At 45.7% G+C, this 27907-nt stretch overlaps 1 protein-coding gene across 2 annotated transcripts in view; it reads right to left on the reverse strand.

Moving 5' to 3' along the window:
* The window catches only part of LOC119849751 (ovostatin-like), a 65243-nt gene that overhangs the window by 18840 nt on the left and 18496 nt on the right, over window positions 1-27907 (reverse strand). For both annotated transcript variants that reach the window (XM_038386940.2, XM_038386939.2), the window contains 18 exons: window positions 27022-27133; window positions 25703-25817; window positions 25345-25454; window positions 23468-23626; window positions 22497-22724; window positions 22048-22105; window positions 21288-21436; window positions 18489-18638; window positions 15028-15198; window positions 13105-13246; window positions 10405-10501; window positions 9744-9972; window positions 8093-8219; window positions 7601-7722; window positions 6661-6712; window positions 2533-2616; window positions 844-1020; window positions 323-404 (listed from right to left, as the gene is read on the reverse strand). In XM_038386940.2, the coding sequence (XP_038242868.1) occupies window positions 323-404; window positions 844-1020; window positions 2533-2616; window positions 6661-6712; window positions 7601-7722; window positions 8093-8219; window positions 9744-9972; window positions 10405-10501; window positions 13105-13246; window positions 15028-15198; window positions 18489-18638; window positions 21288-21436; window positions 22048-22105; window positions 22497-22724; window positions 23468-23626; window positions 25345-25454; window positions 25703-25817; window positions 27022-27133 (2364 nt within the window). The remainder of the gene's footprint in view (window positions 1-322; window positions 405-843; window positions 1021-2532; window positions 2617-6660; window positions 6713-7600; window positions 7723-8092; window positions 8220-9743; window positions 9973-10404; window positions 10502-13104; window positions 13247-15027; window positions 15199-18488; window positions 18639-21287; window positions 21437-22047; window positions 22106-22496; window positions 22725-23467; window positions 23627-25344; window positions 25455-25702; window positions 25818-27021; window positions 27134-27907) is intronic.

The raw sequence follows: 27907 nt of genomic DNA on the forward strand, positions 1-27907 counted from the left end.
CAGGAGGCGAATGAGCGACAGATGATGGCACATAACATTTTCTTTAATCTGTCTGTAAAATGCTGACTTTGCGTGCATTTGTATGATCATGTCATCTCAAGTGGGTGAATCTACAGAGAAGAAAAAGGGACCTGCTGCCAGTAGCAGCTAAGAGTTCTCCTTTAGCATCACTGGTAGAGATGTCTGTTCTTAGAGCTGTAGAATTAAAGTTCTAGTCCATGCTCTTTACGTGTGTGATTGATTTATTTAGTGTGTGCGTCTTTCATCTGCAGCTCATGGATTCATTACCAGCCTAGGCCTCCGCCAGCTTCCCAGCTCTCACCATGTGTTTCCTTCATTATCTCTGGTCCCAAAGACACTGTAGGATCCATCCGGGTGTTTGTATGACAGCTGCTTCTGGTACCCTGAACACACACAAGGAGGAGGAAATGTTCCCTGATTAAAACCAACAAAAAAATCCCATTTTAATTTGCCATCAAATAAATCCAGAACCCCAATTAGAGGAATCAAATGGCGATGTGTCGGAGGGACTGAGGGGAGCAGAAGAACATTGACTTGGCATCAAAGCCTGGGGGAAAGGAGCAAGGAGAGCATACTAAGGACTGACAACAAAAACCAGCCATTTGGAAGAGGCGGGAAGACAAGACATAAATAGACAACCTCAAACAAGGTGAAAAAGTGGGTGGGGAGGGAATAGAAGAGGCAGGATGATGTAAGGAACAATTTCAAAAAGAACTACCAATTGATTTGCAGGAGCAAGCAGGTCAGCAGGGTATTACAAGGCAGCTACATGGTTCAGTGTGCTTAGTTAAGTGAAAAATGTAGAGCTACCAGGCCCCTCACCACTGACTAAGTATCCAATGGCCTTGGATTTGGTCGCCTCACTCAGCTGCCCCGTTTTATTCAAATAATCCAGGACATAGATGTTGGGGGCAAACAGGACCATGTTCTGCTCCCCGCAGCCAAAGGGCATCTGGAGGAGCTGCTGCAGGTTCTGCATGGCTGTGCCCAGGATATCACCTGGGAACAGAGACATAGGGAGTGAGTTTCCCACAGAGCCAACATCAGAATCTGTAAAGTTAATATGTATTACAGAACAGTAACATCAGTACAATAGACAGGGACCCTCAAGACCCTGGCAGAGATTCTAGAATTAACCCCTGACTGCAGAGATTCTACCACTACTTTTCTCAGTAATCCTTGAATCCCGAGCACAGGAGAACACATTTGTTCTGTTCTAAAGTAGAAGACAGCAAAAAATCCCAGACAAGAAACCCCCACACCTCATGCCCCTTTGCCCACCACACTTGCACTTTGCTAGCTAATCTGCACCAGAAATATCTTGAACATGGCAAATGCCTGCAAAGCTTCAAACAGCTGGTTTTTATTTAAGAACAAAAAACACCCCACCTGGAAAGGTTTCTTCCTTATCCCAAGAAAGTTACAGTTGTCAGTACAGCCTAGGCAAAAGAGCCCTGGACAGGTTTAAAGAACTCCCAACCCAACAGTGCTAGAAATGGGCACTTCAGAACGCAAGTTTCCAAACTGTGGTCTCCACAGCCCTTGCTGATTGTCCATAAAGAGCAGGCAGGTCACATGCTACAGGCATTTTATCTTTATTTCCAGCTGTTAAAATGCATTAAGAGAATGCTGAAATGCATCAAATACTTTCCCAATGTTACCTCTCCATGTAAGAAATTGCTGTAGTTGTCACAGGGATGGCAAGAGATGGAGAAGCGTATCTCAGTGATCATGAATCAGGTGAGGGAAAAAAGTGTCCAGGAGGCAGTCTCTGTACTAAAATATTGCCCCCACTATGAAAAACTTTGGGAACCCTGCTTCATAACACTTCAGGGGAAGGATTTCTTAGTTCCTCAATGGGACACCCATCAATTGTTTCTAAGGCTTGGTACACCTCAATGTATCAGGCCTTAACTGCAATGCAATTATTTATTTCAAAATGGTATTTGGGTGAAATATTTAGAGGTTTCTAAAATTGTATTAATTTCTATTTGTTCTCCTTCCAAGGCCTGGATAACTGAACTCACAGAGGGATACAAAAGAATTTTAATAAAGCTTTAAAAAACCCCTTTGCTACAACATTGCTAAAATAGTATTTCTAGAAAGCATGGTACATACAGAGCACATGATGGGGTGCGGTGATGTAATGGGTTTATTGGTATGATTTTGGGAGGACCAGCATAACTCAGTAAGGGCTTTGTCCCTTGTGAGTAATGTATCTTGGGATATAGGATGGTGGGGCACCAAGGTTTTATTGGCATGAGTTTAGGATGGGTGCATTGGGCATGAGTGGCAAAGAATTGGGTCAACCTAAACAAGTGCCAATAAACACTTTATACCAAAAGAAAGGAATATCACCAACATTCAGAACCTGGATTCTGGCAAAGAGGGTGTCTTCTACCACTGCAAAGCTGAATGGTTACTTTCAAAGAGGCAGGAATAAGCCTTGCTGCTCAGAAGTTTGCCTTTCCTGAGGTGCAAGAATCTCAATACAAAACTTAATAGATTTACCAGTGAGAGAGCAAAAGGCTCTGGCTGATCCTTCTACCAGGTTTTCAGGCAGCTTCAGAGACACCGGTTCTGTGGCTGCAGCATCTGTGGGGAAAATATTAGATTAATTTTGATCATAGCAACTAAGCACTTCTTGGAAAAATGAAAATGAATCAACATCAGAAGACAATGGGGAACAGTATATGGAAACTGCTGCTGTTGCCCCCAAGAGCTTAACAATAGGCAGGAGTGAAGGAGACAAAATAAAATGAATACAGTGAAAGCTAGACAAAACAGGGCAAATCCTCAGCTGATGTAAGTTACCACAGTCCACAGAAGTCAACGTATCTAGGCAAGGCCAGTGCTCACAGGCTGTGATGGCACTTGTCATGGCCAGGAACCCAGGTTGAAGGACCCTCCTTGGCAAGGCACTTGATGTTGGTGAGGGTCAGAGTCCTATTTTCTGTTCCCTCCATTAGCAGGTGGTCTTCTATGGCCTCCACAGCAGCTTGGCTACTGACCACTCTTCATGGCAAAATCCAATCTAAGGCTCTCCTATCTCTCTTCCCCACTCCTAGCCCTACCTTACATCCTCACTGGGAAAAGGAAATGGAACATTAAACTCTGAGGGGAAGACATCAATCAAATATGCCTTCAGGGGGGCCAGCACATGCCTGAAATGGCCCAGTGAACTACGTATCTTAGGTAGCTATATGGCCCCCTGCACTATTAGAAAGTGCTGTTCTTCCACTAAATGAACTGACACAGAGACACTAGAGATATGTCTACACTGCACACTAATCTTGGGTCTGTGGGACTGTGCTGGAACATCCACACTGCATTGTAAACCTGGGATTACAATTGGCTGACCCGGGTCTCAGCACTGTGCTAACGCATCCATCCTGCACTACGCTGACCTTAGAATCATAGAATCATAGAATATCAGGGTTGGAAGGGACCCCAGAAGGTCATCTAGTCCAACCCCCTGCTCAAAGCAGGACCAAGTCCCAGTTAAATCATCCTAGCCAGGGCTTTGTCAAGCCTGACCTTAAAAACCTCTAAGGAAGGAGATTCTACCACCTCCCTAGGTAACGCATTCCAGTGTTTCACCACCCTCTTAGTGAAAAAGTTTTTCCTAATATCCAATCTAAACCTCCCCCATTGCAACTTGAGACCATTACTCCTCGTTCTGTCATCTGCTACCATTGAGAACAGTCTAGAGCCATCCTCTTTGAAACCCCCTTTCAGGTAGTTGAAAGCAGCTATCAAATCCCCCCTCATTCTTCTCTTCTGCAGACTAAACAATCCCAGCTCCCTCAGCCTCTCCTCATAAGTCATGTGCTCTAGACCCCTAATCATTTTTGTTGCCCTTTGCTGTACTCTTTCCAATTTATCCACATCCTTCTTGTAGTGTGGGGCCCAAAACTGGACACAGTACTCCAGATGAGGCCTCACCAGTGTCGAATAGAGGGGAACGATCACGTCCCTCGATCTGCTCGCTATGCCCCTACTTATACATCCCAAAATGCCATTGGCCTTCTTGGCAACAAGGGCACACTGCTGACTCATATCCAGCTTCTCGTCCACTGTCACCCCTAGGTCCTTTTCCGCAGAACTGCTGCCGAGCCATTCGGTCCCTAGTCTGTAGCGGTGCATTGGATTCTTCCATCCTAAGTGCAGGACCCTGCACTTATCCTTATTGAACCTCATTAGATTTCTTTTGGCCCAATCTTCCAATTTGTCTAGGTCCTTCTGTATCCTATCCCTCCCCTCCAGCGTATCTACCACTCCTCCCAGTTTAGTATCATCCGCAAATTTGCTGAGAGTGCAATCCACACCATCCTCCAGATCATTTATGAAGATATTGAACAAAACGGGCCCCAGGACCGACCCCTGGGGCACTCCACTTGACACCGGCTGCCAACTAGACATGGAGCCATTGATCACTACCCGTTGAGCCCGACAATCTAGCCAGCTTTCTACCCACCTTATAGTGCATTCATCCAGCCCATACTTCCTTAACTTGCTGACAAGAATGCTGTGGGAGACCGTGTCAAAAGCTTTGCTAAAGTCAAGAAACAATACATCCACTGCTTTCCCTTCATCCACAGAACCAGTAATCTCATCATAAAAGGCGATTAGATTAGTCAGGCATGACCTTCCCTTGGTGAATCCATGCTGACTGTTCCTGATCACTTTCCTCTCCTCTAAGTGCTTCAGGATTGATTCTTTGAGGACCTGCTCCATGATTTTTCCAGGGACTGAGGTGAGGCTGACCGGCCTGTAGTTCCCAGGATCCTCCTTCTTCCCTTTTTTAAAGATGGGCACTACATTAGCCTTTTTCCAGTCATCCGGGACTTCCCCCGTTCGCCACGAGTTTTCAAAGATAATGGCCAAGGGCTCTGCAATCACAGCCGCCAATTCCCTCAGCACTCTCGGATGCAATTCGTCCGGCCCCATGGACTTGTGCACGTCCAGCTTTTCTAAATAGTCCCTAACCACCTCTATCTCTACAGAGGGCTGGCCATCTCTTCCCCATTTTGTGATGCCCAGCACAGCAGTCTGGGAGCTGACCTTGTTAGTGAAAACAGAGGCAAAAAAAGCATTGAGTACATTAGCTTTTTCCACATCCTCTGTCACTAGCTTGCCTCCCTCATTCAGTAAGGGGCCCACACTTTCCTTGGCTTTCTTCTTGTTGCCAACATACATGAAGAAACCCTTCTTGTTACTCTTGACATCTCTTGCTAGCTGCAGCTCCAGGTGCGATTTGGCCCTCCTGATATCTTTCCTACATGCCCGAGCAATATTTTTATACTCTTCCCTGGTCATATGTCCAACCTTCCACTTCTTGTAAGCTTCTTTTTTATGTTTAAGATCCGCTAAGATTTCACCATTAAGCCAAGCTGGTCGCCTGCCATATTTACTATTCTTTCGACCCATCGGGATGGTTTGTCCCTGTAACCTCAACAGGGATTCCTTGAAATACAGCCAGCTCTCCTGGACTCCCTTCCCTTTCATGTTAGTCCCCCAGGGGATCCTGGCCATCTGTTCCCTGAGGGAGTCAAAGTCTGCTTTCCTGAAGTCCAGGGTCCGTATCCTGCTGCTTACCTTTCTTCCCTGCGTCAGGATCCTGAACTCAACCAACTCATGGTCACTGCCTCCCAGATTCCCATCCACTTTTGCTTCCCCCACTAATTCTACCCGGTTTGTGAGCAGCAGGTCAAGAAAAGCGCTCCCCCTAGTTGGCTCCCCTAGCACTTGCACCAGGAAATTGTCCCCTACGCTTTCCAAAAACTTCCTGGATTGTCTATGCACCGCTGTATTGCTCTCCCAGCAGATATCAGGAAAATTAAAGTCACCCATGAGAATCAGGGCATGCGATCTAGTAGCTTCCGTGAGTTGCCGGAAGAAAGCCTCATCCACCTCATCCCCCTGGTCCGGTGGTCTATAGCAGACTCCCACCATGACATCACTCTTGTTGCACACACTTCTAAACTTAATCCAGAGACACTCAGGTTTTTCCACAGTTTCGTACCGGAGCTCTGAGCAGTCATACTGCTCCCTTACATACAGTGCTACTCCCCCACCTTTTCTGCCCTGCCTGTCCTTCCTGAACAGTTTATAACCATCCATGACTGTACTCCAGTCATGTGAGTTATCCCACCAAGTCTCTGTTATTCCAATCATGTCATAACCTTGGTCTGCAGCTTGACCTGTGCCACACTGCAAATGGACCCAAGTCACAGCAGGACTCAGGCTCTGACCCACCCCCGAGCAGGGTTTTAGGAGCCAGGTCATGAGTGCTTGCTGTACCCAAGTCAGACTGATTTGCATGTGAACACAAGGGGGGCTTGGGCCCAAACCTGAGTCAGAACCTGGGCTTAGTATGCAGTGTAGACATACCCTAAGTCACCTGCCCAAGCTCAAACAGGAGGTTAGTGGCACAGCAGGGAATTGAACCCTCATCATCCCACTGCCAGACTAGCACTCTAACTCCTGGACTATCCTTCCTCACACATCTAGGTACCACCTGTACAGTGCCTCAGTGAAAGGGGGATAGGTCAGGGAATTATGAAATTATTAATTAGTGCTGAGGGAAAGAGCTTTGGTCCCAGTCAACAAGTACAGAATTTGGAGAGATGCCCTTACCCTTTGTGCAGATGAGGGAGCTCTGGGTCACCTCCTTTTCGATGCCTTCAGGCTGGTCGGTGGAGGGGAGAGAGGAGACACATACAGCATGTCAGAATGAACATCACAAAAGAAAATGGTCCAATGACAGTAATGAAAAGCCATCCCAGTATCCATACTGTCAAGTAATCAGGGTATTATACCCAGAGTCTAGGGGCCAGACACAGCCATGATGTGGCTGCTACTTCAGGGGAGCTCTAGACAATTGGTTCTGGATCTGTGGAGTCTTTCCCGTTCTCCCTCCTTCTATTACACAAGGGGGTGGGGGAAACTTGCTGTATTTTTCTTCCATCTGCTTCAGTCCTCCCCTCTCTTTACTTCCCCCAACATAACTCAGTAAGGACTTTGTCACTTGTGAATAATATAGCTTGATATATAGGATAGTGGGGTGCAAAGGTTTTTATTGGCAATTCCTGAATGTCCCAGTTTAAGATGACATACAGGGTAGTAATATTTCTGCCAGCCAGGGAACAGCTGTCCTAAGTGCAGGATGCAAACATAGTGAATGCATGCACAGGGTATTTTGGTAATGGAAAAGGAGTCCTGTCCTACAAAGTGGCTACATCAGCATGGCCAATCTGACCCCAGGCTGGCTAATGCAGCAGACAGGACAAACTCTCCAGCACTGCAGTTAGAAGGAGGGAGAGGTTTCAGGGTGGGCTGGCTCACACACTCTGATCTCCATCATGTTCAAACACTCGCCCTCCCAACAACATTCTTGATGGCAGTGGTATCGTTCGTAAACTGAACACCCAGCCCTATCCCAGCTGGCTGACACTGGACCCAAGCTTGGTGCGCTTTAGGGAACCTCAGATACTCTGACTTGCTTTCACATATACTTGCTGTACTCTTCATAGGAGGGAGGGATGTTCAGACACAGAGCCAGAGCTTTCCACTGTACCTCAACCAACAGGGTTTTGATCAGGGTGTCCTTCCACCCTATCTCCAGCTTCCCAGATGTTCTGTTCCCACACTTCCCACCACTCCTCTTGGTCTCAGCAGTAACATTGAACGTCACATCACCTGGAATAGCACCCAATAAAGAGAAAAAAGGTACCTCCATTGTCCAGCATGATGGCTGTTAGCAGATTTCTTCTGGAAGTTGACCTCTACACATGACAAAGCTGCAGTACGGGACTCTATGGGTCAGCTGGTATGATGACTGTTTAGTCACCATAGATGATCAGCCATGGGGGATGGAGCTCTGAGCTCTATACATGGAAAGGGCAAGGCAATGCAGCTCTCTGTAGAGCACCTCCCAGGCAAGCGAAGTTGGGGCAACGTAGCTTCAAGCTCTATGGACTCAGGAGATGGACTGGTTAGGGATCGGCTTTTGGTGACACATGACTAGACCAGCATCAATCACAGGACAGAAAGTTGTGCGGAAACTTACCGAGTTTTTTGGAGATAATGTTCCAGACATAGGTTTTCCTCTCATTGGCGCATACGCATCCATCATCTCTCTTTGGGGAGAGGAGCTGAGCCTGGTAATCCTGGGAATTGGCCAGCAAAATACCAACCTGAAAGCAGGAGAGAAATACTGATGTGGCGCAGGCTATGTCTGACAGAGTGAGCATTACAGGAGCTCCTTTCTGACTGTCTCCAGTGGATATCCAATGCCAACACTATGAGGCAGAACCGGAACAGGGATGCTGTGGTATTGGATGGGCCACTTTTCAGAGGACACCTTAACAGAGCTCCCATCTGCCTGTCTCTAGTAGCCATCCATAGGGACATGAAATATACCATGGCAGTAAATAACCTAATATACTGACCGGCACCCATGCTCTCACTCGGTACAAAAGGTGCTAATGCCTTCCAGGTGATCTGCATAGAAAACCACTGCCTGGGCTCTTTTTTGCTGCTTTATGGGGTATATTGAAGGCCACCAAGGGTTGTTACTTTTTCTTCCAAACATTTTTCTGATTTCTATGTTTTGTTGCAGGACTACTAGGAAAACTGGAAAGGGATTATGACATCACAAGAGATGGAAAAGAAAAGGGATTTAAAACTCCGTCTTTTTGTTTGTTAACATCTATTTAACATAGACTCTTAACAATCAGTAAAGAGAAAAGTATTTTTAATACTTTTGTGATTATTCAAACACACCTCTTTAATTAAGGGCTAAGAAAGTTCCCACTGTAGTTCTCCTGTTATCCTACGAGACCTCCACCAAAAAAGGAGGATAAAATGAGACTTGATGATTTAATATTAAAATCAAGCAGGAAAAAAAAACAGGGGGAAAAAGTTTTTTTAGATACAATGCAAAAAAGCAAAAAAAAAGAAGAGGGTACATATATTTTTCACAGGTCCCCTTTAAGCTGTGTGTAAGCTATTGAGGAGTGTGGGTGCATCCCACTGTTATTGGATGTGTTCTGCCTCAGGGTAGTGAGGTTGGCAGAATTCCCCTATGGGTAACTGGAAAGAACATGTTCAAATACGGCTCTTACGCCTCCTGTCCTGAAGGGCAGAAAGCTCTGCCTCATGCTGCTGACTGGTGCACAAGAAGTGCAGGCTATTTACCCCAGCCGTCAGAAGTTGTGCAGAGCCTCTGCCTAGGCAAATACTCCACTGATACAAGCACTGTGATCCTGATGCTCTCTGTACCCTGCACCCCAGACAGGATTCAGAATCTGACCAGGCTCAACTCCTCACCTGCAACCCCCTTTGCTTGCACTTTGGGAGGCCCAGGTCCAGGTTCTGCCTTGACTTTCAGCCTCTGTAGCCCCACTAAAGTCAACAGAGTTGTAAAGAACCCTGAAGTATGAATGATGCTACATATACACCCACATTTCTGGTCTTTTTAACTCTCAGCGGAGGTTTGCTTATATCCCACTCCCAGAACACAATTCAGCAAGCTCTGTCTCTACTCTGTAGTGGCCCAGAAGGATTGGCACAATAGGCCGATTTGCCATAGGTAGGTCTTAACAAATTTACCACATTGCTGCTTGTTTTAGCCACACAGACAGGTGTCCTGGAAAGGATGTGGTATCTTCCAGGTTGTGGGGGACACATTTAATCAGAGAGAGAAGAAGAGGACATACCTTGATGCACTTGTCCAGGTAGTTGAAGACATTGGCTCTAAGGAGGAAGTCTTCCCCCCGGATGATGGAGTAGGGCAGGGTTAGGTCAACAAAGAAAGGCTGGAAGGCTGTCAGAGAGGTAGGTGCAGAGATACCGAATCCAGACTCCTTCTCCAAACAGAAGACGCTGGCTTTCCATTCGGTGATGGTGTCAGGGATGATGAATACAATGTTGGCCTTGCCAGTGGAACTAGAGGGAATGAGGCAGAGTGTGTATGTGGCACTCAGAGACAACAGAGTGAGCACTGCCCATGTTCTGCTTGGGGAATTCCCCTTGTTGTCTGAGTGCCCAAAATTCATCACTCAAATCCTCTGAAGAGAAGCCCCTAGAAAATTCTCCTGCATGCCACAGAACAATCAGTGGCAGAGCATGGAACAAGACCCTAAGTTCTTGACTCTACCTTAGCAACAAGACATTCCTTCCTTTCGCTAGCCAAGTCTGACATGCTGGGTGCATTATTTGGGAACATGAACTGACAGCCTTGAACAAATATCACCATGCAGGGATCGGGGGGTGGAAGGCAGCTAGCTATAGGAAGTGTTTCATGCCCTTCCTGTTGCCTTGAAAGGCAACAGTGGGACCTTTAAAAGAAGATGAGAAGACAGAATAAGCAGTACTCACTCTACTGAAACGAGATCCCAAATCCATGTCTCAGGGAAGAATTTTCGAACAGTCTCAATCATGACTCTGCCTCGAGAATCATCTGCAGAAACAGTCTCTGTAAAGGGAGAATGGGGAACTCGGTCAAACCCAGTGCATTCAGCAAAGGTACAATGGCAGAGTCGCCTTTGCATACACTATGGATCAAACTGATGCCACAGTGTTTATCCCCCAAACTGGCAAAGCAGGGGCAATGGTAAGCAAATCACTGTCCCCACCCCCATACCAGTGTTTCTCAAACTTGTTCAGGAGAGAAAACCTCTAGGACTAAGCAGGGGATTCAATTATTGTCCTCTATTGAGTTACAGCTGTGATGGGGAGTTTTTGAATGTGGCCACCTTATATCCCCCAGAAATGGATTGAGACCCACCAGCTCACTTCATCAGGCCACCCAATGGCGAGCTGGGTTAGAGATGGGTGGGAAACAGTTTTCCCATCCCTCAGATATTTTTAAGAGATCAACAACTTTTTTTTTATTAAGGGCAAAGTTAGAATGAAATGTTCACCTACTAAATCATACACTACTTATCCCTTATTCACAATCAGGTTAACGTTCAAAGGCCAGGACAAAGATTCATCTCAAACTGGGATAAAAAGTTGAATTCTCAAAAATATTTGGGAACTGGAAACATAATTGGTTCAGGGCCAACTGAAACGATTCATTTAAGTAACTGCAAAATGTCTCATTTCAGTTTTGACCCTTTTTTCTTTTTTATCCTTTTTCAGTATACCTATCTTAAATTTTGCAACAGAAAGTAATTTCAAATTGGGAAAAAACAGATTTTTTTAAAATGATTAAATGAAACATTTTGACAATTTCAAAACGTTTCATTTAAATGTTGTTTTCAAGTCAGGAGATCTGTTGAATCTGAACCTGTTTCACAAATGGTTTCATTGAAAAATTAACAACCAGCTTTAGAAATAGGAGTATCTTTTGACAACGTGGTAAATCTTTGCATTTATGTAGCACCTTCTATCTGAGGACTACAGATCTCTGCACATACATTAACCAGTCCCTACAACACTCCCATGAAGTATGTATTGCAAACCCAATTTGATAGACACAAAGGAGGCTGTTTGACTTGCCCATGGTCACCCAGGGAATCAATGGAAAAACTGGAAGTCAAACCCAGGTGTGACCCTAAAACACCCCTGAATTCACACTCTGCAATTCACACTACTGCAATGATGTTTGTTCAAAATATATCTTATAAGGTATCACTTGAAAAGTAATAGCACACTGGTCATTTATATCATTGTAAAATGCAGGTGTTAACCTTATTTGTGAAGTTATGAATTGAATCTGTATAATGTTACTAGAAGACGTGTAAGAAAACAGCCTAGCCTAGGTAAAGGTGATAAACAGATCTGCCCTAGACCAAGGAACATGTGTTTACCTCAACTTAAATATTAGCCATGAACAAAGCTATCAAGCAAACCAGCAGGAGCTGTTTTGAGCTTGAATTTGAGAGACAGAGAATTATCGTGGCTCCTGCATCCCAGAGAGACACAGGACACTGAATACGCCTTCCTAACTTTGAGAACAGACACAATTCTTGGAGAATATAAGGGACAGAAAGAGACTTCATATTTATCTTAGACCCAAGACGACAGGGGAAATCAGCACCTTGTACTTTTATAGAAGGTCCTGACTGAGAGACAATCAACCGAGCTGGACTAAGAGTAGTTGATGGGTGAAATCATCTTAAACAAAGACTGTGCCTTGTTAGATAAGATTTAGACTTTTAGGTTCATGTTTTCACTTTCATTTGCTTGTAGCCATCTCTACGTTTATTTCTTTTACTTGGCATCACTTAACCCATGACCAGTTGTTAATAAACTTGTTTTAATTTAAGCCAGCCCTGTGCCATGTCTGAATTGAAGTAATTGTTAACGCCAGTTAATGTGGCAAGCTCTTAGTACTGTCTCTTTAAAGGAAGAAACAAACCTTATTATATCTCCGAGTGGTCCAGCAGAGGGCTGGACACTTCAGAGCACATGTTTTTGAGGAAATTCGGGACTGGGGGATGTGCTGGGGTCACTTGGCTAATAGTAACCAAGGCTGGTGAGTACAAGAGACTGGCTGTAGTACAACAAGCAGGCTGCTGGAGTCCGAGCTGCTGAATCAGGTTTGCTCAACACACAGACACCCAGTGCATGCTCGTCAGCTGGCTGGGAGCATCCAGACAGGGAACCACGGCAGCAGAGCACTTTTAGGCACCCAGAGGTACAAGGCAGATCAATGTCTCACTAGTGTCACTTGCACCCCATAACGTGACACCAGATCTCCTGACTCTCAGCTCTGTGCCCTAATCCCTGTGCCATGCTGCCTCTCAGTACAAACTGCTCATGCTGGAACCAAGAGCCAGCTGGTCCAACACGTCTGTATTATATCCCCGAAAGTGTCTGCTCTCAGGTTGGATTGGAAGCAGTGGCTTAGAGGTGACAGGCTTCCACTGGCATTACCTGAAACCCTGTACGCTTTTGTTCCACACTGGATTGGGATTTCAGATAGAGCGTGTGTATCTGTGACTGCTAACATGCGCACAGGCTCATACGTCCACTCCACATAGTGCCTTTTCTCCCCACAAGCGTTCCTAATCTCACAGATCCATGCAGGAAGAAAACAACTTCATCTTTTTTTCTGCCACCTGCTATTACCTGACAATTTGGCAGTAGCCATAGGTGTGGACAAACTTCCACCAAAGCCAGGACGGCCAAGGAAATCAGGGCGTGGTCTGACACTTCCACACACCACGGGCTGCCGCAGCCGAGAGTTGGTAAAAACCTTCATGCCCATCTCCTTCAAAATCAAAATGAAAAGTACATCAACCACTTCTGCTTCCTAGTACAGCTTTATTCAACTCTGCCTTCCTTCCCAATCCACAACCTTCTAGTTACAAGAGAGTGGATAATACCACAAGTGAACAGTGCCCATCTAAACTCCAGGCTCTTCTTAGTGGTACTATTTCTCCCACTGCCCCATCCTAGGGCCAGCTTCTCTCTCTCTTCTACCCTGTTATCTCTATGGCATTTTCTGTGCCAATGTCAATGGGAGTTCCATGCATGTTAGAGATGCAGAATATGCCAAAGGAATCCATTGAGAGTGTGCACTACAAACACACAACACTCAGAACAGAGGAATTTGGTGCTGAATCTCTAATGTATGACAGCGACACCTGCTGTACAGTCAGAAACTATATTAATGGAGCTCTGAAAGGGGTCTCACTTCAGCATCTAGAGATGCAAGAGATCTATCACAGACCATCTAGCCCTTTACCTGAGGGCCAGTGTAGGACTTTTCCTTACTGTACATTAGGAAATGCAACTAGGTTTCCATCATTTCCCTTGGGAGACCTGTCCAATCATAGATAGAATCATAGAATATCAGGGTTGGAAGGGACCTCAGGAGGTCATCTAGTCCAACCACCTGATCAAAGCAGGACCAAGCCCCGTTTTTTGCCCCAGATCCCTAAATGGCCCCTTCAAGGACTGAGCTTGCAACCCTGGGTTTAGCAGGCCAATGCTCAAACTACTGAGCTATCCCTCCCCCCACGCCTCTCAGATAAAAAAAAAAAAAATCAGAGTCTACAGCTAGAAAATAAATTGAGCCATCTTATCTCACCCCTCTGTTATGGCAGGACAACCTTCATGTTGTGAGGCTCAGCTGCTGCAAGGGGAGGCTGGATATATGACAGCAGGAAATAAGATTGCACCACAGTGCAGGATTGACTCTGGCCCTATCCCCCGCCCCAGACTACGAACTTCATAATAGAGCTGGGGGCAAAACCTTTCAAGTTTTCAAAATTCTTCCCATTCCACAATGGGACAAAACTAACATCTTTAAAAGGGTTTTTTGTGTGAAGAAAAAAAAAACAAGCGAGAAAGAAAATTCCATTCCAGAATCCCCAACAGCTTAGGAGTTAGTGTCCTCCCCTGGGACGTGGGAAACCTGGGCTTGAGTCAGGGCTCTGAATCAGTGTCAGAGTAAAACAGCTTCAACAGGAGAAACTCTTCCTATAAATGGCCAATAGCCTCGTGGTCGGAGCACTCAGTGAGTATACGCAGACGTAGGTTCCAGACCCGCCTCTGAATCAGGCAGAACATGGACTTCAAGGTGCATCTTCTACACTTCAGATGGGTGCTGTAACCACTAGGCTATTGGCTACTCTGAGGTGGGCCTCTCTTTCTAGTTTTGACCAGAAATTCCATTCTGGACCTGATAAACCTTACTGACAACAGTTTTGTCAAAACCAACCCTTTTGGCTGAAAAGTTTCAGTTTTACAAATTGGCATTTTCTAATGAAAAAAAGTTTCATCGAAAAATTCCTGACCAGCTCTACTTCAGCACTCAAACGGCTTTCCCTACCAATAAGACTAAGTGCAGGAGGACATGTCAGCGGAAGAAGTTATATACCTGACACCAGGTGCCAGCTGCATTTCATGATTTGCAAGGGAGAAAACCAGAGAGGGCACTTAAATTTCACCTTCACCACCCCCACCCCCTTCCCTGCTCTCCTCTTCCATTGCTAACCAGGTGACAGTTCATTGTGGGCTAATTTAAAGAAATTCCAGCATGCTTGCCTTGAAATATTGATAGACATCTGGGGCGAAGTCAGAGGACACAGGCATATAATACAAGCCATTGTGAAAGATGTTGTCAGCTGGGACACATGGCTCTTTGGTGTCATCTTCCAGGTTCAGCCCGTTGAAGTAATAACCATATAACTCTTGCAAGGGAAGTAGGTTGTACACCTGTGAGTGGGGAAACAAACATAGACCCTGTATGTGGGAAGAGATCTGTACAGGGACATTCACCAGGTAATGGCTGCTGCTAGGGGTGGGATACCAGTCTGGGTCTCTCATCCTTTGCCTCATCCTCTCCTGAACTCTCTTCAATCTACCTTGCTCTGTTGTGATGTGTGGTGTCCAGGAAGGAGCACAGGCCCCCAGGCAATATTGGCCTGTATTAGGACTGTCACACTACTGGCTCATGATCCTCCATTTCAGCCTCCAGAAAGTTTCTTTGTTAACTCTTAGAACACTGCCTAATCCTAACACATTACACACCTTCCTACCTGGGTGGTTCCTAAAGTCCAGAAGGGGGTGATTAATAGTTGTTGTGGCAAGAGAGTTCCTGATGGTGGGGAGGCTGAGACTCTTGCCTAGAGCAAGCCTTGATTGGCTCTTACTTTCTCCCTGCTACTGGGAACATCGCTCCTGCCCATAGTGCAGTGTTCTTCATTGCAAGGCCCGTGAGCCAGTGGTGGTTCCCATCGACACTAAGTGCAACTCACTAAGTTCCCTTTAAGCTGTGCGGCCACAATTCAGGCTATAAATAGCTGTGCAGCAGCTCTAAAGGGCCACACAGAAGGAACCTGGAGAGGAGAGAGGTAGGGGGTGGGCGGAAACTGGGGAGGGGAGCAAGTTGAGGCTTGCAGGACTTCTGTGGAGCCTCTCCCCTGGCCCTGGAGCTCATTGCTGCCAGAGGTGAGCGAGAGGCACCTTCCCCCAGAGCTCCATGCTGCCTGCTGACAGGGGAGAGAGAGGCCCCTTCCCCCAGAGCTAGCTGCTGCCGGCAGGGGGAGGGCTGAGGGAATGGGGCCTCTGGCCTCAGCACTGGGGCAACCTGTCTGCACCTCGGCCCTGGCTACACCCCTGAGCCTGCCCCCCCAGCCAGAGCCCTCACCTCCCCCCGCCACTACATCCCAACACTCTGTCCCAGCCCTGAGACCCCTCCCACACCCCAAAACCCTCTGCCCCAGCCCCACCCCAGAGCCTGCACCCCAGCCCAAGAGGTGAAAAGAACACAGAGGAACAAATTGACCAATGAATATTTGGACTGCCTTACTAGGATTGCGATGACAGATTACAAATACTGCATGAACAAAGTCAAGGAGGAGCAGGCATGCTTTCCATTTTTAAAGCAAGTTTTGCATTATTTTGCTCTTAAAAAAGGTTACTCATATAGGTGCCTTTTTAATTCCATATATTTTCCTGCTTATTATTTTATAAAAAGTATTGTTTTATTGTACAAGTAGACTTTGTTTCAGTTACACGAGTGGCTCTGTAACATTGCATCATTAAGGAGTAGTAAGCAATCTGTTAATTTAGTAGTTGATGTGGCTCTCACACTGAAGGTTTTTTGCCAAAGTGGCCCCCACTTCAACAATAGTGAAGATCACTGCCATAGTGTGATCTGCCTCCACCTTCTGCTGCTCAGGCTGCAGCTTAGCAGGAGGGAGGTGACATGTACTCGGAGGGCAGGTAGAGGCAGACACAATCTGACGTAGAATTGTAGAATCATAGAAATGTTGGGCTGGAACAGGCCTCAAGAGGTCATCTAGTCCATTTCCTGTGCTGGGGCAGGACCAAGTAAATCTAGACCATCCCTGGCAGGCGTTTGTTCAACTTGTTCTTAAAAACATCCAGTAACGGGGATTCCACAACCTCCCTTGGAAGCCTGTTCCAGAGCTTAACTCCCCTTATTGTTAGATATTTTTTTTTTCTTAATTTCTAACCTAAGTCTCCCTTGCTGCATGTTGAGACCATTACTTCTTGACTTACCTTCGTTGAACATGGAGAACAATTGATCCTCATCCTCTTTATAACAGTCCCCTCAACATATCAGAAGACTTATCAGGTGCCCTCTCAGTCTTCTTTTCTCAACACTAAACATGCCCAGTTTATTTAACCTTTCCTCATCAGTCAGGTTTTCCAAACCTTGCATCATTGTTTTGCTCTCCAGATTTGGACTCAGTATTCCAGCTGAGGACTCACCATTGCTGAGTAGAGCGAGACATTTACCTCCTGTATCTTGCATACAACACTCCTGTTAATACACCTCAGAATGATATTAGTCTTTTTTGCAGCTACATCACAGCGTTGACTGATATTCAATTTGCGATCAACGATAACCTCCAGATCCTTTTCAGCAGTACGACCACCTAGCCGGTTGTTCCCCATTTTGTAGTTGTGCATTTGATGATATTTCCTTCCTAACTGAAGTGCTTTGTACTGGTCTTTATTGAATTTCAGCTTCCTGATTTCAAGCCACTTCTCTAATTTGTCAATATTGTTTTGAATTCTAATCCTGTCCTCCAAAGTGCTTGCAACCTCTCCCAGTTTGGCGTCATCCGCAAATTTTATAAGCTTAAAAACACTCCATTATCCAAGTCATTAATGAAAATATTGAATAATACTTGACCCAGGGATAACCTCTGTGGGACCCCTCTGCATACCCCCTCCCAGTTTGACAGCATGTCTTTCAACCAGTTGTACACTCACCTTATAGTAATTTCATCTAGATCACATTTCCCTAGTTTGCTTATAAGAATGTCATGTAGGACATGTCAAAAGTTTTGGTAAAAGTAAGGTATATCACATCTACTGCTTCCCTTCCCACCCCCCCAGTAGGCCAGGGACCTTGTCAAAGTAGTAAATTAGGTTGATCTGGTTGATTTGTTCTTAGCAAATCCATGCTGGCTATTCCTTATAAACCTACCATCCTCTAGATGGTTATAAACCGATTGTTTAATAATTTGTTCCAGTATCTTTCCAAGTATCAAAGTATAATTTCCCAGGTCCTCTTTGTTCCCCTTTGTAAAGATAAGTACTATATTTGCCCTTCTCCAGTCCTTTGGGTCCTTCTCTGTCCTCCATGAGTTCTCAAAGATAATTGGTAATGGTTCTAAGATTGTTTCAGTTAGTTCCTTCAATACCCTAGGATGAATTTCATCAGGCCCTGCCATCTTGAATATAACGTACTTAAATATTCTTTAATATGTTTCCCAGAGTGGCTGGTGGAGGAGGGAGAGAACAGGAGGCTCTTCCCACGAGGGGATGGTGTGGTCTTTTGCCTCTGATGGAATGTTTTTATAGGGGAGAGAAATAAGGGATCAAACCACAGAACTAGGAAAGACCAGGCAGGGGGATGAAGGCAGCAGAGCTGCAGGGGATGGGAAAAGAGTGAGGAGAGATAGGAGACGAGTGAATTTGAAAGGAAGCAGCACATTAGCCTGGACAGTGCTGGGTAGAGGACTTACGGTCTCAGCAGACAGCTCTCGCTCAGGCCTCAGGAGGAGCACGCTCTCATCCACAGCCCGGAGGGCACAGTGGGAGTTAGCTGAAGCTTCAAGGTGGAGGCTGACATTAGAGGCTGGGAGCCCCTGCTTCTTGGAGAACTGCAGCCGGACCTGGAATTGAGCAGAGGTGTCAGATGGGTTAAATCCTGCCCCTCAAAGGACTGCTGTGTGTGAGTATAGGTCCTGTGACAAGATGGACGGGCCTCTACCCATTGCCACAACTTCATTCTTCTCCCTGCAGGATGAAGGCCTCCTCTTCAGACAGAATCTCCTAGGAGTCCCTGTCCCAGGGCCAGATGTGACCATGAAGACCCTGCAAAGGCTCCTGTGTGTTCTTCTCTACATCTCTGGCAATCCACACAGTGCCTGCCATCCAGTGTAACGCAACTCTTACCTCTTGCCACTTTCTTTTTTTAAAAAAATGTGTTCAGGACAAGAGCCCTGGAAAACCAGAGTAGTTAGAGGAATAATGTAAACACACCTTTGCCTCCCCTAATGTAAGCACTTACTGTTCTATATTCACAAAAAGAAAAAGGAGTACTTGTGGCACCTTAGAGACTAAAGTTTATTTGAGCATAAGCTTTCATGGCCTACAGCTCACTTCATCAGATGCATTCAATGGAAAATACAGTGGAGAGATTTATATACATAGAGAACGTTATATACACACTGTAACAAGAGTTATCACTTAAGGTGAGATATTACCAGCAGTTACAGTGCTGTATGGTAACACCCATTGTTTCATGTTCTCTGCTGCTTTTTCTTTTCCTCCAAGAATAGACATACCCAGCTTCAGTTTATGGACTTTGGGTAATGTAGTCCAGCAGGAAATTTCCTGTATTAAATCACACTATATTTAGAATTGCAAACAAAATCTTATTAGCCAAATTGTTCTCTCAGTTATACTGGGATGAATTAAGTGTAACTCACATCAGAAGCAATGCAAGATAAAACACAATTTGGCCCTAATGTGCAAATATTACTGCACTACACTGCCTTTCCTTTAAACTGAAATCCTGAAAAAAAAAAAACCCACGGATGAGCTGTGAAAGTTTATAACATCCAAACTGATCTATAATTAGAATTATCACAATTAAAACTCTACTTCCCAATAAATTCCCAGGTGACGTAAATATTTAGATCATGAATAAAGTTTCAAAGGCTCCTAAGTGATTGAGGAGCATTTGAAAATGTTAACTCATAGCTCCAAACCTACATATGTGTTTATGGAACAGTCAGTGTGTTTCTCTCAGTTATAGGCAGAGCTGGGGGAATCACTGATTTTTTTTGGTTTGGTGGCTGAACTGAACAATGAAAAAAATTGATTAGTTTTCAACAAAAACATTTATTTTTTCCTCACTGAAACAAAAAAAACACAACAATGTGAGGGAGTCAAGTGAAATGTTTTGAATGTCAATTCAAAACATTTCCAAATGAAACTAATTAAAAACATACTGTGATGGGTCAAGGCCAGATGGCTATAGAAAAGTAGTGGGAGATAGATATATTAGGTCCAGGCTAAACAAATCCCTGGTACCAGGTTAAGTGAAATGGAAGCTGCTCCAGGTCAATTAAGACACTTGGGGCCAGTTCAGAACTTTCCAGAAGGCAGGGAGAACGCTAGGTTGATTGGGAGACCTGAAGCCAATCAGGGGCTGGCTGAAACTAGTTAAAAGCCTCCCAGTCAGTCAGGTGGGTGTGCATGTCAGGAGCTGTGGGAAGAAGTTGTGCGGTTGGAGAGGCTGAGTAGTACACACCAGATCAGGCACAAGGAAGGAGGTCCTGAGGTAAGGGTGAAGTGGAGCTTGAGGAAGTGAGGGCTGCTGTGGGGGAAGTAGCCCAGGAAATTGTACATGTCATATTTCTAAAAGGTCAGCTACCATAGCTGATACTATTAGGGTCCCAGGGCTGGAGCCCGGAGTAGAGGCTGGGCCTGGGCTCCCCCCACCTTTACCTCCTGATTAATCACTGAGACTGGGAGACAGAGACTCTGCAAGGAAGGATAACTTCTCCTCATCTCCCTCGCTGGATTAAATGGATGAAAATGGCTCAGTAGATTGTGACCCTTTCTTCTAGAGAGAGAAGGGTTACATGGAGGGTCACAGTGAGCCTCTGAGTCTAGCGAAATCCGCCAGGAAACGCAGGACCCATGGAGGCAAGGACAGAGCTTTGTCACAATACGTACCATTTTGAAGCTTCTGAAATTTGTTTCTAGTCAAAACTATTCACAAAATTCAACCTGAATTCACAAATAATGTCAGTGCTCTGAAAAATGCATTTTTTTGGCAAATGTACTATTTGCTGAAAAATATTCACCCAGCTATAACTACACAGAAATATATCATGGCATTAAAATATACTGAGTACCTTGGGATTTATCCAACAGAGTAACACATATTCCCTACCTTGAAGAATTGACTATTGGATAAACAAGACATGGGGTAAGAGTTGAGGACAGAGAGATGCCTATCAGTTTAGGAAAGATTCCTTGAAGAAGTGGATTTTAAGAAAGAATGGGCACTTGGGGGGGCAGGAAATGAGAGCCAGGTGTAAGCAGGGTAGGGCAGTATAGCACAGGCATGAGGCTGAGAGGAAAAGGAGATGAATGGCACAGTAAGAGAAGATTAGAAACAGCAAAGGGAATGAGAGGGTAAGATTGGAGCAGAGATTTAGAGGTGTTTTTGGGCGGGGGGGGGGAAATAAAGGTCTCCCATAGGAGAAAAAAATATACAGTCATAGAAATATCTTACATTCACTCACCTTGTTCTTGAAGCACTTCTCAATCTGGAATCTGGCACTGTCGGCCACTAGCTCCCTGGCAGGGTGCACGGTGTAGACCAGCATCCGAGCAGCAGGAGCCAGCATCTCACTGACAGCGAGTGGGATGGAGAAAGTACCTTTTAGAGATGCTGGGAGAAAGGGACAAGTCAAAAGTAAAATCAGAGAACTGTTCTAGAAGCTGCCATCCCTGCTGGCATGTATGTAAAATGGTAAGGGGGTTGAGATGGTATAGCGAGGAAATACTGTGGAGATGGACTGATGTGGTGGTGGGTTTGGATTCAGATCCAGATTCCACCAAAGTTAAAATTAGAGTTTGAAGGCGTATCCAAAATCCAGTCAGATTCCAGATCAGAATTCAGATCCAACATCCTAATGGCAGACATCTCACAAGATATGTGCTATTTCCTTATTCCCTTAGCCACACTCTGCATCTCCTTGAAAAATCCATTTGCTCCAGTTTTCTTCTGGGAGGATCTCCACAGGCCATTACTTCCCCAGGGGTGACATAAGCTGCTTTCCCCTACTGCCTCTGTGGAGAGTTTGATGGGTTGGGCAGCCACCCTTAATTCAACAGAGGTCTTCTAGGTGGCGATTACCAGCCTGACCGCACTGCACCACACACACACATGTACGTGTGTGTGGGGAGAGGTGCTGTGCTAGTCCCGCCTCCTGCACAGATCCCAGAAGCTCTACTTCGTTCCCTAATTCTCATTATCTTTGCATCAAAAACCATACTTACCACCACTGGTGCTGACTTGCTGTTTGCCACTGAGGACAATCTTGCCCTTCGCCATCACCTGTGCACAGAAAGATGCCATGAGATGGGAGACAGGAGGGAACGGGGGTGGGGAACACAACCCAGTCAGATAATAGGACATTTGCAATTTGGATTGTTTTAACTCTTTGGCTCAATATGAAGTCAGGTATAGCATGTCCAAGGGTAGATAGGTCAGATTTCCCACACACAGACACTGTCCTGCCAAACCACCCCAGTCCTGTCCCTACTTTCATAGTCCTGTTTGCCAGGTTGTGCAGCAATGTGAATCAAGGAAGAGTTCAGCCTAGAAAGCATCTCTGCTATCCATAACCCAGTAGATCAATCACTTGAGATATTGGTACTTGGGGTTTTGCTGGGCCAATCCCAGACTGAGTACTTTTAGGGACGGAGAGAAGCCATCTGACACTTACCACATAGTAGAATTTCACACTAGTGATCTTCCCATACCCGTTTTTGTTCAGGACATAGTACACTGTTATTGACCTCTGCTGGCCACAGCTCAGCTCCTCCGGCTCCAATTTGATCTTCACAAAGCTGTTAGTCCGGGAGTAGAAGCGCTGGACAGAGTAATAGGCCTCAGGATAGTAGGGTACCAACCAACCAACAGCGTTGCAGTTGTCGTTGGTTTTATATATCGCCTGACAAGAAAAGGGGAAGGGGAGAAAAGAACAAACAGATGTTTCACTGGGGAGGCAGTGGAAACAGCAAGTCACTGCCACAAATAAAGAGACTGAAATTCATAAGCCATTGATAAGGCATTTTATTTAAAGCTAACTGCCCAGGTAGTGTGAGTGACAGCAGACCATCTCTAGCAACCTGGAGAGAGGTGACAGAAAAAGAAGATATGTGCCAAAAGGGAAAACAAACTTGTGAAAGTCACAATCATTTTGTAGACAAGATACAAAGAAAAAAAGAAAAGGCTAAATCAAATCAATCAATTCCCTTTTTTCTTCCCATCCCAACAGTTTGCCTCACTGTTCTTGGCCAGCATGTCCTCCCTTACCAAAGTCAGCTAATGCTCGAGATATTGCAGAGCACACAAAAGCTGCTGTATTTACTCTTAAATATCTCAGTTATTGCTATGATGATAACCCACTGCTTTAGAAGGTGCTTTGTGATCATTGGGGCATGAAAGGAGCCAGAGAAAGCACAGTCCATCACCAGAATACAGTCTTCATCCCATCCCAACTGTTGAGGATTGGTCCTGCTTTTAACAGGGGGTTGGACTAGATGACCTCCTGAGGTTCCTTCCAACCTGATATTCTATGAACCTCTTTGGACACGGGTTCTAGCCAACAGGTGAAGAGCAGCCTGCCCTCTCCCCAACACAGTGCCTCTCCTGGGAATACAGCCCTTCCCCACTAGCTCTTCAAGTACTCACCCTCAAGCTAAACTGAGGATTGAACATTTCAGAAGTGTCAATTGAAAACTGAACAGTGCCATTCCCATCCGTGGTGTAGTTGCCCACATTCTTTTCATTGAGGAACAGCTGGACAACCTCATTTGCGATGGGCGAGTCATCCTCATTTACCAGTTTGACCTAAAGGAAAATGGAACGTCATGGTCTCAGAGAGGTAGAAGACCAATGTTCAGTTCCTAATCCATTTGAATATGGACATGTATATTTTGCCTGTGTTTGTTTTCCATCCAATACAACCATACCCCCAGAAACAAATATCCAAGTGGCCCTACCGCACCCTCCACCTAAATGTTCTTCTGTGCCTCCCTAAGGCAGTGCACCCCATAGTTTGGGGACCACTGTCCTAAGCTATAATAAAAACCACCCAGGGAGCCTGGGCAGCTGTGGGGAGCCCCAGACCCTCTACCTGCCCTGGGTGCGGGACCACAGTGCTCAAGAGCAGCCCCTGTCCCGGCCTGGCCAGGGAGTGGAGCCTTGGGAGAAGGGGAGGAGTTGGGCCCCATGGCACGGGGGTATGTGGGGGGGTCCCCAAATGTTTTTTGCCCAGGGCTCCCAAAACATATCTTAATCTGCCTCTGGCTATGGGGAAGCTTTGGGGCTGTCTACCACTCACCACCCTCACAGTACACTCTGCCCAGTACACGCAGCTCCAGGGGGGCCTATGACCAAGGGCCAGAGAGCAAAGTGAGGACCAAATGCTGCCCTGCAAGGAGTGGGAGTGGCAGGGCTCCCAGCTCAGGAAGAGATGACCCCCAACATCCCGGCAGCTGGAAGCCGCCTCCTGCCATCAGTTCTGCTCCCTGCTTGGGGCAAGCTTTGCAAGCCGCTAGGAGGAACCAGAGCAGGAAGGGGGAGCACACTCAGACAGGTAGTAATAGCACTTCCCGCAGCCACGCTGGCTGCCTGCAATGCTGCTCCTCTGCCTCCTGGAACTCTGGGATACATCTGGAGGACTTCCAGAATCTGAGTCAAGCATGCCCAATGGAAAGCAATAGGGCTCAGACTTGAGGTCCCAGCTTAACATGGACTCGGACCCTCCAGGTTCCTGTGACTATGGATCTGAGCCCTAGGTTAGCACAATTGGTGTGGACACAAGAGGGGTTTGACTTGAGCCCAGGCTCAAGGTTGGGCAAACATTGCTCTGCAGTCATATACTGACCCTGTGCAAGTGAAAAAAATTTAAAAAAAGAGAAAATAATTTCTTCCCAATAGCATCTTACTTTATTCCCCGCTTCCTTCTTCTAGTTGAAGAAAACAGAATTTTAAAGATGGGGCATTTTTCCCACCAGAACAAAATGAAAAATTGAGATGAAAAATTGCTAAGTTAAGTTTTTTTGTCCAATCCCTCCCCCCCAAAAAAACCCACCATTTTTTGGTGAATTAAAACAAACTGTTTTCCAACATTAAAAAAAAAAAAGCTTCAATTAGCTCCAGTTAACCTGTGGGGTGGGGGGAACTTAAATCACATTGATCATGCAGTTAAAATCATGGTTAGTTAACATTTTTTTTTTAAACACAAAACATTTCCCCTCAACATAGACAAGACGTCAGAACAAAGGCAGTAAACTCATGGGTAATCAGAGGTCCCTATCGACTAGCTGAAGAACCGAGTTGTAGCCAAGGATGGACAAATGTTGTTTAAGAAAATAATTCCTTTGTTCTAAACTGTGCAGTCTAAGTAGAAAGAATGAATGAAGCTTTGGGGAAGAAAACCTTCTTTGGTGAAAGACTTTTGGTCACATTGCTGGATCCCAATACGCAACTCCCCTACCTTACAGACCCTTCTATCACCCAGGATACAGTAGCTTGTCCTAGAGGGTCCCTCGCTGCTGGCCTACCTGTCCAAAGTAAGGAATTCCCCTTTTGTAGGATTGATCCATGTTTTCAAACCGCACACTGCCCAGCACCTGTGTTATGGAAATGTAGGCAGAGCCTGTAAGCTGCACACCTGCAAGACAGGCCCAGGGTGAAGATGAGACATTAATTAGTCTTGAATTTAACATGGCTTAAATAGAGACAAATGAACCAACTAAGTGTTTGCCTTGGAGATAGTTTGCCACTGTATTTATAAAATGGATCTTTTCAGGGAATTGAACCTTGTGCTGGGCAGTCAGAGCTTTGACCCACAGAGCAGTCCCTCTCTCCAGCACCTTTTTCCATCACTGTACCCCAGTCTGACTGATTGGAAGGTGTTACCTGTTCCTATCTCTGTCACAATTGCTTTCACATCAAGGTTCATCTGGTAGCCCGAACGATTAAGCTCAAAGATCTTGGAGCTGAAGACCTGGGAGACGCAGCCATCCTTTCCCAACTGAGAAGGGAAGGAAACAGTCAGTGAGCAGGGAAAGAGCCCAGTTCTGTGCAGGGTCAGGAGAACTGGAGATCTTCTTGCCAAAGGGGACAAAGAGGGATCTGGCTTACTCCCTTGAGCAAAGACAACAGTAGAGTATTCATACAAAAGACCATTACAACATACTTGTGCCTGGCTTAGCTGGTACAGATTCCTCACTGAGACTTGGTCACATATCCATTGCTGACTCTCTGGGGCTATGCCCAATGCCAGGAAACACTGCACTGTTAGAGTCTGCCCTCTAGACTTTAAACTCCCTGCCATTCTGCCCTGTATTGAGGAAGGCACTGTGTGTTAACACTGCAGAACAGCAAAGCAGGGTGGCAAACCATGCTGTGTTAAAGATCCTGTCTTTTCAGGGAGAGTTTGGGAGCAGCTCTCACTCTTCCTGAAGGGAAGCAATCTTATGGTACTTTTCCAAGAGCTGGAGAGAACCCAGTGTCTTGGTCAACATCCCTTCTCCCCATGAGACAGATTCTAATACTGCATAGAAGTTATTATTGAATGTTTAACTGGTGCACACAACCATCCCCAATATTATTTTGATGAAGGATATTTCCTTTCTGATTCTGGAAGTACCTTTATCTAGATTATAGCTAGTTCCTAAGGTGCCTGGAGCCCTATAGATACTGGCACTTTAGATTAGGTAGATATTTAGCCAGGAACTTCCATGTACCAAGGACCCCATCAGTCCCAAATATATTGGGGAAATGCTCTGTGATTCTATCCCAAAGCTATCTGCCCACCCAAAGGACTCAAACCCCTCTCACAATATAGGGGAAAAGGGTCAAAACTAGTTAAAATAAAATTTATGTTCAAAAAGAAAGAGGGGATTGGGGAGAGGAGGCAAAGATAATAATATTAAGATAATCTCTAGTGCTTTTTTCCATAGATCTCAAAGCAGCTTACAAAGGAGAGCAGTATCATTATCCCCACCTCATGGATGGGAAAACTGAGGCAGAGATGTGAAGTGATTTGCCCAAGGTCACCCAGAAGGCCAGTGGCAGAGCAGGGATGAGAACCCAGGTCTTCTGAGTCTCAGTCCTGTGCTCCCTGCATTAGAAGGGAGGAATGAAGGGGAGAAGAGAGAGAAAAAGAGGAGGAGGCGGCATGAAGGAAGACAGAAGGATGGGAATCTTTTCTAAATAGCTGTTGTGCATCATACATCTTTGGTAACAGACTGACAAAGTGGGTCTCTCTTGCAGTTCCCATACAAACTGAAATCTCTGCACACACTGAGTTGGACTCTCCCCTCGACAGGCTGGCCATAGGTGTACCTAGTGGAGGAGAAAACACAACAGTGAATTGGGGCTTAAGAGACTGACTTGAGTTAACGGACGGCTACAGACCCTGGACCCACACCAGGCCTGAGAACCAGAGATGGGAGTAATTTTGTGTGCTTTCTATCTAGATTTCTGAATACTCCAGAAAGGTTAATTACCTGTGAGCAGCAATGATATGGATTTTCATGCCAACCTCTGTACCCTGGTGACACCTCTCATTGTCTGAGGACATTGCAGCTGAGTTTCTTCCTCAGTATCTCCATTGCCCCATACTCATTTGTCCTAACGAAACACCCTGTCATTTCCTTAAACAGGGCAATCTGTGCCCCATGAAGGGGCCTCCGAGTTGCTCTTAGAGCAGCGATTCCCAACCTTTCCATGATGCAGCCCTTCCCCTCCATGTCCCCATGTATCTGCCATCTTCATTCCTCTGTTCTGCCTGTTTTGTCTCATTTTTTCTTTTCATCTTGCCTTTTTTCCTTTTCACTGTATTAAACATTTTCTTCGCTTTCCCTCTTTATTGCCAACTCCCCTCTTTTCTCTGCAGTCCCCCAGAAGCCCCTGCCCTTCCTCACTAGATGCCTCAACTTGATGCCACCTGATGTTGAGCCAAATGCCACACCAGCAAAGCAGAGATGTTAGAGCTGCTGCATTAGCCTGTTGCCACATTCATGTGAGTGGAGCTGGGTGAATAAGGGATTTTTCAGTTTGCTAGTCATTCCAAAAGAATCGGGGGGGAAAGATCTGCATTTGGTAGAACGGACAATG

Source organism: Dermochelys coriacea, chromosome 1, assembly GCF_009764565.3.
Source record: "Dermochelys coriacea isolate rDerCor1 chromosome 1, rDerCor1.pri.v4, whole genome shotgun sequence".
NCBI classification, from domain to species: domain Eukaryota; kingdom Metazoa; phylum Chordata; order Testudines; family Dermochelyidae; genus Dermochelys; species Dermochelys coriacea.